We start from the raw sequence: 12,827 nt of genomic DNA, 5'->3' as shown, positions 1-12,827 counted from the left end.
AAATTAATTACTTAACTAAAATGTAATATTTAAAACTCCACTAATCATTATTGATATATGTGATAATTTTTTCTCATGAATCTTTTAGGTATTTTAGTTCTCTCTTTTATTTTTCATTTTATATTTTCATTTATTGATGAAAATATCTACAAGGGGTTTACCTATGGTGCGGTATAAGTATAACAAGGTAGTTATGTAGTATCACCTAATAATTCATCCGTATTATCATTTGCGATAAGGATCACAAATATAAATCATCGATCAATATTATGAATATTGATTGTTACTAGGGAGATGATGATATTGGGTTTAGTGTGTCGTTGCTTTTGACTCCTTTCCTGCCATCTTGCTTTTGTAATCTCTTTGAAAGCTGAGAATCATTTAGGGGCCACTGGCGCGTGGAAAGCACGAACATGCACGTGCGTTGAAGATAAGCTGATCAAACGCGATTACTGAAAGCAATGCCCGACCAAACAACAACCACATGACAGAAGAATCTGGCTTAGCTTCGATGTCTACTTTGTTACCGAACCAGAGCATCGTTCCTTCTTCACCTCTAGTTTTTCATGATAATAGAGATTTTGCCTCACTGAAGTTCATTATTTTTTCGTTTATTTATCTTTAACTATTCTTATTTGACCTTCATATTAGTGATGAACCTAACTCACACCCGAAAGATAGTGATGGGCCTAACTCATACCCAAAAGCTAGCTCAAGAGTGGAGAATTTTCCATACATATATATATGCCCAAAAACCACACATCTTTAACGATGTGGGACTCTAATACTCCTTATTATATTTTAAAATGCATAGATATGATGGCCTGATTATGAAATGATTTGTTTTAAAAGTTGAAACCAAGTTTCGACCAGTCTTTAGCGTATTTTTAAATAGTTGGCATTTTTGTTTGCTTTTTTGAAAGAGAGATTTATTAGTACACGCGAGGAAAATATTTACTCCTACAAAAAAAGAAACCTTGCCGTCACAATGTTTAATTAACTTCAAAATCTCAAAATATAGTACTCCATATATTTACATAGAATTTAGCTAAGCAATTAGAAAATTTTAAAATTTAAACAAGATCCGTTGATATTACTTTGTAAATTTTGTTACTCTAGCTAGATAGGACAACCTAAATTTATGATACAGTATTTGCAGGCAGTATACAGTATGCAGCCTAAATTTATGGATATTTCGTGGTTCTATGTCACGAGGATCCATTCTTGTGGTATCATTACAAAATTAATATACACATATATACGTGATGATAATTGATATTGTAAAGATAAACCTGTAAGATCCGCTTACAAAAAAATTATTTAAGATATTTATGATGGTTAACTGTAATTGACGTCTCAGTTCAAAAATTATATATGCTTGAGTTTTCCAATCCTAAAACTTGTCATGCAACCACTAGACCATCATGATGTAGTTATATATGCATCCATGTCACGTAAAATGACAGATGCATGCAGAAATCGTGACATCCAGCAAAGGTTCTGAGGCTCTGATTGATATGTTTTTTTGCCCCCTTTGGTTCTCTCGTGATTTTTCATCCTCTCCTTCTCAATTATAGATCATATAAATCTTATAAATATACATTTATAGCAGTTGAAAACAAGAGAAGTAGATATGGAGATGCACACGAGGTTAAGTTTTAACTCTAAATCATTGACACAATGGCTCCACCACCATTCCCTCTTAGTATGGTCTCACGTGCACTCTCAACCCCATGGTTCCCTCTTTTTAAATGGTATTTATATAAAAAAAGTTTTGCTCGTGGTTCTTTGAGATCAATCCAAAAAGATATCAGAACAAAATTTATATTGTTCATCGTTAAGGGCACTACTCATGATAATGTTAGCAAATTAAAAATCAATTTATAGACCAAATAGTCCTCTAAAACTTTATATGCATATTCATATTTTAGAGCATGATTATCCCTATAACCCCATAAGGGTTTCTTAACCATTTTTTTAGTATTAAATGTGTGTTAAGAATTTAGTTAAGAAACAACTAACTTTTTATCCTCCATTCATAGTTTCTTAACTTGAGGGTTCTTAAAAAAAAAGTGAATGATAATTAAAGAGAAGAAGAGAAAATGGATGACTTTGGTTTAGTCAATAAACATAAATATATCAGAACAACAACAAGAAGAAGACACAACATAAACATAACAGAATATTAACTCCATTACAGAATCAAGAGACAGAACAACCTAAACAAAGCTTCTTAAACAATTAAAACTCATCCATTACAGAGAGAGAGTACTCGAAAGAAAAGAGATAGAGAGGAAAAGAGATAGAGAGGACGAATAATTTGGAATAACATTTGAGAGCTTGATGTATAGAAATATCACATTTCACAGAAACATTGAAACATACAAGAACATGAAACATAGATAGTGAGGAAAGACAGCAATGATACATAGACCGAATAGGAAATATATAACATCGCTAAGACAACCAATGACTCGATTTAAACATGCCTAAGCCAACCAAAGACTCGATTTAAACATGCCTAAGACAAGTTCACACTAATCTTCCAGCATCTCTGTTATTAACTTCGTCTTTGATTTGGGTAGAGTTGAGCTCAGTAGACATGTAACTACATATTTATTGCCTAACCACATCCTAATGACACACTACACCAAGCATTCATCACAAGCATTCACTAAACTAAACAAGCATTCACTACGTATAACAAATCGAAGGCATTGATACCGATGGAAGAGACGCCGTCGTTTGTGGTGGGTTAGCATCATTCTTCACTCGGAGAAGACGAGAACCGAAGGAGGAGAGGCGGTGAGGACTGAGAGACTCGTCGATTGTGGTGGGTTTCGGTCCTTCTTCTAACGGCTCTAACAGGACCGCCACACTCGTCTGACGGAGGAGTCGCCATTACGACCGACGGAGGAGACGCAAGTCGTGGATTTCGATCCTTCTTCGGACGATCGCGACGGTGAGGAACGAGAGTCTTCATCTGTGGATCGAGAGCGGTGAGGATCGAGAGCGTCGTCGTCCCTGGTGGGTACCGATCGAGAGCGTTCAACGACACCGATCGAGAGCGTCGTCGTTCTCTGTGGTGGGTTTCAATACACGCGGTGATTATCGAGAGGGTCGTCGTTCCTGGTGGGTACCGATCGATCTTCTCGTCAAGAAGATGGAGGAGAGGTCAAGTGGACTGATGGAGTCGCGTCCGTCGTCGGTTTGGATCGTTCTCCAGAGAAAACAAGAACACAAAACGGTGAGAAAACAAAAAAAAAAAGAAAAATAAAAAAGAAAAATAGAAAAATAGAAAAATTGTGGGGCGGACACGTGGTCTAAAAACCACCCTAATAATCGGTAACAAAAACTACCCATTAAGGATCGACTTTCCCTTTTTAATTTTGTTTTCATTTAATTAAATCACCAAATTAGGTTAAGGACCCCATTAAAGATCACCGTTAAAGATGGTCTTAGTAACTTCACAAGAAACTTTTGATTTGCTAATTGCAAGTATGGTGTCAGAGAAAGAGAGGCCAGACTGGTTGATAAAAGCCCAAATTAGATAAACGGGCTGATGTTTAGTAGGATTGAAACAGTTGGGCCCATTTTGTGTTTGCTGTTTTTAAATATCAATGTTTTTGCTTTGTCTGTTGTTAACACACATCCTGACATCCTGTTATCTATGTTTAAGAAAAAGCCAAAAAGGAAAAAAAAAGTTATTATAACTAAAATATTATAGTGAATGGTTACATTAGTCTGTAGATCTAGAAGAAAACATTTTTAGTCTTTAGATCGAGAAGGAAACGTATAATTAGTCGTTTAATCTATAGCAAAGAAAGATTAATATATTAGCTACAAGTCCCATCCTCATGTTTAAAACACGCTTTTTCTTCTTTTATATTAGGAGGACATATGATAAACAAAGGGTAATTTAGGTAAATATAACATCTGACGTGCCACTTGTTTTTCTAAGTGTAACAACAATGAGCCTGATGTATTTTCTTTTGCCTTGGCTGTCTCCTCAATATACTTTAGTTTGGTGTTTTATTGATCTCACTGTAGCCATTTTCCTTTAAAGCTTCATCTTTATATGTGAAATCAACTTCTTAGTTTAGAAGCTTCATCTACTAATCAGTGCCTTTCTTTATCAGTTTCTATAACCTAAGCTTCATGCCAATTCGTTACATGATGAATATATTGTTTTATATATCCATGATTGAGCCTTTAGATGAAAACCGCTCTACAGCCTCTACTAACTTCAAAACATGAGCAAAGAGACTGATGCAGCGCATCGTGTGGTTATGGACTTTTTACAAATTACAACAAGGAAGCTTAACAGAAATTTAATTGTTACATTTACTTTCTTTAATTTTAAAGAAATACAAATCCTTATAGATTAGGATTAGGAGAATAAACTATTATCTCTTTCGTATAGTATAAAATATGTTGTTTTAGCGTTTTGTAAAGATAATTTTAATTTTGGATATCAAGATTTTGTAGTTTAAACGAGTTTTCATAGTACGGGAAGAGTATTCTCAGCCTATAAGGAGCTTTCTAAGTACGGGTTCCCAACTATCTACCGATCTAAACGTTGAGATTCCTCCTTTAGATCAAACTCGATTAGACACGAATCATTGGTATCTCGTGTGTTCTCTTTATCTTGCTTCCGCCTCTCTAATAGAAGAGGTGTTAAAGGGGGAAAAGTGTGTTATCGCGCGGTCTAGACACAAAAGATAGATTCGTTTTGAAATGGACTAGTAAAACCATTATTTAGTAGGAATATGATAGAAATTTAATAGAAATGGGATCTTATTAGATTCCTCCATTGTTACCGTTTTGTGAGATCCGACTAAAACTCATCTTGAATCTAGTTGTCCTATTACTGATTGCCACATGCTCAGCTTCTGCCTTGGAATGTGTGCTTTACCAAAGAACATGACATGGTCAAATCTCAATGGACTCGAGATGCTCCTGCTAAATTTCCTCTCATTTTTGAATAATATAACCAAGTTTAACATTAATCAAACAACAAATGATGTTTATTGCCTACCAAGCTATTAATTATATACACCAATCAAACATAATGATAAAAAAACAGTGTAAGCTACAAGAAGAATAGAGAACACAACTCTTAGCGCATCATAAGAGCAAACTCATCGAAGCTTAAGACACCATCATCATTGAGATCAAAAGCACGAATCATAACTCTACAATCATCAGTCGTTCTTGATTCTCCTAGCTTCTTTAGCATCATCTTCAAGCTTCTAGGAGTAATACACTCTTCACCTTCTGCTATATACATTTTGAACGCTTCCTTAAGCTCCATCTTCTTCTCTTCCTCTGAACATTTATCATCTCCTTTGATTAACTGAGCAAACTCCTCAAAATCCAACATCCCATCTCCGTCTGTATCAGACAATCTAACCGCAGCTTCGGCTTCTTCGTCAGATAGTTGCTCTCCTAGTGTCATGAAACTCTTTTGAAGCTCGTCTGGAGAGATTCTACCGTCTTTGTTTGCGTCCATGTAAGCAAAGACAGCCTCTATGTGTCTGTTCTTGTCATGATCACCATTCTTGATATGTTGACTCTCTGCGGCTGAGTCTTTCCTCTTCGGTGAGAGTTTCCGGCAAAGTTTCATGAAAGATGACTGAGGTTGAGCAATCTTCTCCATGATAGATTAGAAAAGTAAGTTATATTTTATATATTTTTGTCTGTTTAAATTGGAAATTGAATGAGAAATGAGGGAGAAAAAGACTATATATATATAGGCGTGTGTCAAGTTGTGGTAATTTAAATAAATAAAGACGAAAGACGTGGGAAAATCGTGTGTTAGATATTTTGACCTCGTTTTTAATTGTAATTTATTAAGTATTTATTAGGTCAAAACACACGATTTTCTTCCTTTTAAATCGGATTAGGACACGAAAAGGAGAAACATACTGTGATAAATTATGGAGACCGGCCACTTGTTTTTGACACTTGCAGCAACACGAGATAAACCGGTGGGCGCTAGGAGCTTCACTTCTTTTGTCGGCTTATTATTATACTGTTAATCTGTTTTCACAATAATAACAAAGATAAGTACATGGTTGACTACGTGTATGGATATGGTTGATTGAAAATAAAACTTTCTATCGTGTAGACCGAGGCAGTCATATGCACATGGAAACAGGTGCAAATGGTCATCGTGTTAACAAGTTTTCAGTTAACAAGTTTTCTTGTTAACGGTCAACAAAACGGTTGTCGACCAGAAACATTTAAGGCATTGTTTTGCTTAATTTAGTAACGACAAAAACGTAACGCAGGCGTCGACATTATAATGTCTTAAATTGGCCCAGTACTATTGACCCGGTCCAGCAACATTCCAGAAACACGAAGCTCATCAGAAATTCATTGATCTTTGGAGTGTTTTTAGAAGTAAACGTACTTGGTCTTTCTGATTATTATTTGTTATTCAAAGTTGTTTAATATCTCAACTTTTCTTTTTGTTCTTATGATTAAACCAAATTTTAATCGGTTGAAAAGTTATAACGAAGAATAATTTTATCCGATCATGTGTGGTTTATGCAGAAAATAACCTTTTTTGGTTCTAGTTTTCTTCGCTAGTCCACACAAATATTTCGGTTTCTGAAGATACAAATTAAATTCACTCTCACAATCATCCTCAAAAATGTAAATTCAAAAGTTGACACACTAATAGAATGATATTTTTATGTAAAATTGTATTCAACTAAAAAACATTATGTGATTGTTTTGATTTTTTTATATGCTCTGATATTTTTATGACTTTAATCTCAAGGTAAAAAAGAAGAAGCTAAAGGTAGACAAAATGACATATAAATACTAATTTTATATATATACAATTTCACACGTCAATGACTCGATGTGAAAACAAATAGAGAAAAGAAAACAAATATATAAGCTCAGTGTTAATATATAATACAGAAAAATTAGGATAATATTAACATTAACAAGTTTCAATTTAACATCTTAACAAAATGCATCAAAAAGAGAACATGACACTAGAAAAACCTTAAATAGATTCCTGCAATTAGAAGAAACATGGGGCCTTACAAAAAAAGCCATGACAAACTAAAACAACCATTCACTTTTCTCACACTTGCTTGCTAATATATCATATCATTCTACTACAAACCATCTGTATTTATATGTCTATATACTTAAAAACTAGATTCTATCTCAAGAGTTAACATCACTAGAACAGCGCTAGCTGGCTTTGTTGCCTGTTGTTGTTCTTGGTCAGCCTATCTCCTGCGTCTGTTCTCTCTGCCTTCTCTTAAGCTTCTTCCTCTCCTGTATTCAATCTCTGCATCAGAGCTTGAGAAACCAGTGGGATAGCTTCTGCTTCCTTTCACAGACCCCACTCTCGATAACAAAGCCTCTTCATCCGCATGAATACCATTTCTTGGTTTGTGATCTAAAAGCCAAACAACATGAAGCAATCAGACACAATGCAACATCTAATAATAAATGGAATTACTCAACAATGTGTTCACTCACACACCTTTGTAACCATTTGAAGATGACTTTGGTGGATCAAGACCAGCTTCTGACTTGGGACTTGTCTGACTAAGCAAGTTAGCTTCTCTTCTAAGTAGCTTCTGTCCATCTCTTGGAGAGAGCAAAGAATCATCCATCACATCAGTGATCTCAACGTAGTGACTAGTTGTAATAACTTCATCTGCACTAAACCCAAAGGAAGCTCTGTAAGCTTCCAACTCCTCCATATCACGCTTGGGACTTCTCGTCTGCCTATTCTGACTAGTATCTGAATCCTTGGAAACACTTAACCTCCCACCGTTCTGAGGATCATGATCCAAGTAAAACTTTGCAAACGTTTCAGGACAGAAGAAGTTAGACTCCTGCAAAGGCGTAGAGACACCAGTCTGAGGCGACAGTAGCCCGTCTCCGGAAGCTCGAGAGATAGGTGATCTGAGAGAGCTGGCTGGACTACCAGGGTAAAGAGAGTAGGTAGAGTGAAGATCATTGTAATGACCTTTGCCAGAGTTCTTGGAAGTCAAGAAGCGAGCGTAAGGGACATCAGGTGAAGAAGGAGTAGTTAAATGAGCAAGCTCCGGAGGGGGAGTGAAAGGAGCGGTGGATGGCTCAGTGGTGAAAGTGGAGAAGACAGGAGGCGGTGAGACTAATTGGGTTTCGTGAGCGTATGGTCCTGTGGCGTACATGCTCGAAGAAGGACCTCCTGGGGAGTTTGCAGCGAGTGATAAGTAGCAGTTGTTTGGGGACTGAGCCGTTGAAGGAAGAGCAGAGTTGGTGAAGGAAGCGGGAGAGGAAGGTGGAGCTAGAAGTGATAAGTTGACTCCTCCTAGTGTAGCTTGGTCAGCTTGGTGAGATCCATTGGGTTGTGAGGCTGAGGCATTGCCGCCTTCGGGAATGCGAGAGGCGGGTACTATTCTTTTTCCTCCTTTTTGTGACTTGAAACAAGAGAACACTTCAAAACAGCCTTCCCACCTTTTCCTCTGCACAAGAACACACACACACACACACACACACTTTCTTAAAGGAACAAACCCATTAGAGATCTGATAGTGAATCAACTGTTTCTACAGAACAATGTAATGCTTATGGATCTATAAAGGGGTAATCTTTATAAGCTTACACGCATCGAATCTAAGATCATAAACCGTTAAAGTTTTGATTTTTATCCTCAATTTCGAAGGAAAGATGTAAACTTTTTGTTCAATTCTCAATCATCAAAAGTGATAACAGTAACCCTTTAGCTTTACAACAACAGTATGGATCAAAAGGAGAAGACTTTAACATAAACTCTAAAAGAACATTGCTTCATCAAGTAGATTAGTGTGAAGTAGTAGTCAGATCTAATAAGCAAGCAAACAGGAACTTAAAAGCTTAGAACTGAGAGAGACAGAGAGAAATGAAGAGACACCTGTTCGTGCTGAGGAAACCTATGTTGCTCTGAGCCCATTAGGTGTGTCTGTTCGTCAGAAACCACTGGTTTTTATCAGATCAGAGACGTACTCTCATCTGGGTTTAATCCATTGTTCTCACAGTTTATTTCACCTTACTGATACGATCCAGAGGAAACACACAAAAAGAAAAAGAAAAGATTATTAGAGGTTTGGGGAAAGACAAAGTTGAAAGCTTTTATTTTTCACTGATTAAGAACGAAAAAATGAAGGAGGATAAGGTAAGATTTTTGGAAGAGAATAGTAGAAATGGAAAATCTGCACTGATGCAATGATCCTTTCTTACCCCAATGAAAAAAAGCAATTACTATTTTAATCAGAAATGTGACCATAAAGACAAAACACACACACAAAAGAGAAAAGAAGAAAAGTGAAAATGAAAAAGGAAATATCTATGTTAATGTTACCTCTCTCTCTCACTTGTGTCTTTAGTCTTTGAAGAAAATAGCAAAAACATGAAAACTGTATGAGTTCTCGATATTTAGTTCTTCTCCTTATTTTTAGAAAAAAAAAACTAAAGTTTTAAGGTTTAGTCAATGTAATTAAGTAGGTTATAATGTGGTTTAATTAAACTTCTAAACCCCTGTAAAAAGTTGATTACATGAGCACGTGAAGGACTTTACTAATGACAGGGTTAAGGAGAACATGTAAAAGTCAAAAACAAATTATTGTCTTGTCTTTTTTTTTTTGCTAAGTCAGTAAGGTGTGGTTATTTTGGCTTTGATAGTTTGAAAACAAAGCCTGGATTTATAAAGTTTGGGTGACAAAAGGAAATATCTTTGGATTATAAGAAAAAGAAATTAGCAAGATTAGGCACAAAACAAGTATATGCATTAAAATATGTTTAAATAAGTACATGTTGTTCTACTTATATATGTTTAAATCAGATCATATATTGTCAACCGAGTGGATTGAAAAAGTGATTATTTTCTCTATAAATTTATGTTTTGATCTCTATGAATTGTCTTAAGGTTTTGAGGGTACCAATAAAGCAGAGGAAAAAGAGGAGGGCCTAGTAATAGCATGGTACCCAGTTGTTGGATTTGCATCTTTTTTTGGTTCTGGAGTGGGACCTATCCACATCTCGTAAATTAAAAATTATTACTGTATAAGAAATCCAGTAAATTGCTCTTTTCTGAAAAAAAAACTATTGACCCATTAACAAAAAATATTTACAACTCTAGTGAATACAAGTTATCATTTAGTTGAAAAATTGTAATAATTACATATAAGCTTTATACCACATCACATGTACTTTCTTGTTTTCTAATAAACACACATCACATGTCTTGAGTTACGGTCGTTTCTACGAAAATGAAGCATTTGGAAAAACTGGTCGTTGTTTAGTGTTTTGCTGATGCCATTGAACTTAAACAAAAGATCTGTTTTGACATACTATCATCTTAGAAAATAATTAAAATCACATGCTTGCTTCAGCTGACATCCCTGCACTGCTTACTACATGGTGGGGGTGGGCTTTACAAGGCCTAAAGTGGTCCAAAATGGTGGAAAGAAGACGAGTAGCATAACGTGACAAGAGAGGCTTTTTTTGTCTTTAAAAGTTCAGTTTTCATCGTGTAATTTGGCATTGATAAAGCACACACAATTTATACTTTAGTCTCACCGAGCTCAACGTCTTTCAAGTCAATATGCTATATTCCTTGTAGTTTATATTACAGTTCACTACTCAAATCACTGGATAAAGTATACAACAGCTACCAAAAGCAACCAGTAGAAACCAGACGTTAGTTATCGGCGTTTGCGGTCAGCCGTGGGAGGTAACTTCTCAGATGGTCCGGTCGGAAGTTTACGGCCAGTCTCCTTTTCCAACCGCCTCTTTAGCTCTCTCAGTATCCTAATCTGTTGCAGCTTCTCCGGCGACAGTTTGTCCCAATAGATTCCTTGTGGTTTTGGTATAGGAGTATTTGTGAAAATGACTCGAGTAGGAGTGCATATGATATCCACAGGAACGTCGTGAATCGCCAGTTTCTCTAGGGGTATATCGTCCACGAGCTGACAGTCATGTACTGCAAAAAAAAGAAAGTAAAAAGCTTCATGTGCCACCACCAAGATAAAAAGTTTTACAAAGTTAATTCTAAATTTTACATACTGGTTGTAACAACGGGTGTGGAATCATCAATAGCTCCCATGTAACGCAACATTCCATATTCAAGTTCCGCAAAACCCTGAACCACATTATCATATGTTTGGTTAAACTGAACTTTCAATAGAACTTGAGGGTTGTAAAAGACAGTAAGAGTCACCTCTCCCTTCCCTAACCGAGCACCGGTTTGAGGGTTAACAGCAACAGAGCCGATGACAATGAGATCCACTTTGATTTTCTCATCGAGACCAATCGCTCTTCCATACTTTGCTACTCCTACAGAGGTGCAAGCTTCTCTGATCGTCTCAGGCTTCAGAAAATCAGATTCTAGTACAGAGAAGAACCCTGTTCTTAGCCTAGGTTGAGGAGTCAACAGCTTCTTCTCACCTACACATTACAGAACACAATGCCTAAAAGGAGTTAACTTTCATAAACCTCCCACAATGAAAAACTTAGATACAGAAGACAGTGTAACTTTCATAAATCTCCGACAGTGAAACACTTAGATACAGAACACAGTGTCTAAAAGGAGTTAACTTTCATAAATCTCCGACAATTAAACACTTAGATACATCACATAATGGCTAAAACGAGTTAACTTTCATGAATCTCCGACAGTGAAACACTTAGACACAGAACAAAATGTCTAAAAGGAATTAACTTTCATAAATCTTCGAAATGAAACACTTTCATACATAACACAACGTCTAAAGGAGTTAAATTTCTGACAGTGAAACACTTAACATGAGCTCACGACTAACCAGAGAGTGTAAGAAACCTGATTTGCTTCTGCGGCGAATCAGGATTAACCTTCACGACATTAGCCATACGAAAGGCTTCAAGCTCAGCTAACTGCAACAAAAAAAGAACATAAAGTTTGAAACTTTAACATCCTCCAAACAAAACCCAGAAGGTGAGAGCTGAAGTCGCGTACTTTCGCGGCGGCAGCCGGAGCGCCGACGAAGTTAGGGATGCGATGATGAACGGGTCTAGGGCTCATAGCGTAGTTCCGAGCTTCCATCAGATCCCACATCTTCTTTCGGATTATCCATTTCCACGCTTTCGGGTCGCTCTCTTGATCAGATTCGATCTCCTTCCTCGCCGTCTCGGCCATGGTTTCCATCGCAGCCGCGTCGAGGCTCAGACGCTCGGACTCGTAAGCTGCAGCGTCGAAAGCGTCGCCGTCGCGGAGTTTGGAGAAGTTCTTCTTCCTCAGTGGTACGATTTGGGCGTGGAGAGAAGTGGGTTTCTGGGGATTGAAGAAGGGGTTGAGTTGAAAACGAGGATTAGCTGCGATTCCGGATGATAATCGTATCATCATTTTTCGAAAGGTCTCAGCTTTGTCAGTGTTTTTGTTAAGGATAAGGAAGAAACGGCTTATAAGGTTGGGGTTGTTTGTTTCAGTTCCCGCTGAAAATCACTCCATAAACCTTCCTTGTCGTCTAGAGGTTTAGCATTCAATATACATTTTACTAATCTTATATATAGTAATGTTTTAAAATTATAAATTCGGGCATAGTGTGTTAATTTTTCTTCAGAAGTTTAATGAAAACCACTTAAGTTTTGTTCTTCTAGTTTTGTATAGTTTTTTTTTTTGTAATGAAGACTGTTTAAAAAAGGTTTTATGTGCAAGTTAATTACTGTTGAACATTTATAAATTTCAAAAATAATATTTATGGATATTTGAATTTATTGAATAATGTAAAGAAGAAAAGATTTTCTTCGAAAAATTAATGAGAAAGTTCTCCCAACTTTGACCATATTATCTT

General features: G+C 36.4%; 3 protein-coding genes across 3 annotated transcripts; all 3 read right to left on the bottom strand.

The window, feature by feature from the left end:
* Positions 1-2,096: 2,096 nt before the first annotated feature.
* On the bottom strand, positions 2,097-6,687 carry LOC103830603 (calcium-binding protein CML38). The gene has a single exon (XM_033275717.1). The coding sequence runs from the start codon at positions 5,657-5,659 to the stop codon at positions 5,120-5,122; it is 540 nt and encodes a 179-aa protein (XP_033131608.1). The 5' UTR covers positions 5,660-6,687; the 3' UTR covers positions 2,097-5,119.
* Positions 6,688-7,005: 318 nt separating this feature from the next.
* LOC103830601 (uncharacterized protein At1g76660) lies at positions 7,006-10,294 on the bottom strand. The gene is made up of 3 exons (XM_009106414.3): positions 8,915-10,294; positions 7,514-8,486; positions 7,006-7,426 (listed from the first exon to the last, which is right to left on the bottom strand). Exons 1-3 carry the CDS (start codon positions 8,951-8,953, stop codon positions 7,254-7,256), a joined length of 1,185 nt encoding a protein of 394 aa, XP_009104662.1. The 5' UTR covers positions 8,954-10,294; the 3' UTR covers positions 7,006-7,253.
* Positions 10,295-10,542: 248 nt separating this feature from the next.
* On the bottom strand, positions 10,543-12,431 carry LOC103830600 (5-formyltetrahydrofolate cyclo-ligase-like protein COG0212). The gene is made up of 5 exons (XM_009106413.3): positions 11,993-12,431; positions 11,820-11,910; positions 11,219-11,445; positions 11,065-11,140; positions 10,543-10,981 (listed from the first exon to the last, which is right to left on the bottom strand). The coding sequence occupies exons 1-5, from the start codon at positions 12,377-12,379 to the stop codon at positions 10,704-10,706; spliced, it is 1,059 nt and encodes a 352-aa protein (XP_009104661.1). The 5' UTR covers positions 12,380-12,431; the 3' UTR covers positions 10,543-10,703.
* Positions 12,432-12,827: the final 396 nt, after the last annotated feature.

Source organism: Brassica rapa, chromosome A07 (assembly GCF_000309985.2).
Source record: "Brassica rapa cultivar Chiifu-401-42 chromosome A07, CAAS_Brap_v3.01, whole genome shotgun sequence".
In the NCBI taxonomy this organism is placed as follows: Eukaryota; Viridiplantae; Streptophyta; class Magnoliopsida; order Brassicales; family Brassicaceae; genus Brassica; species Brassica rapa.
This window is presented reverse-complemented; position numbering and strand designations above follow the sequence as displayed.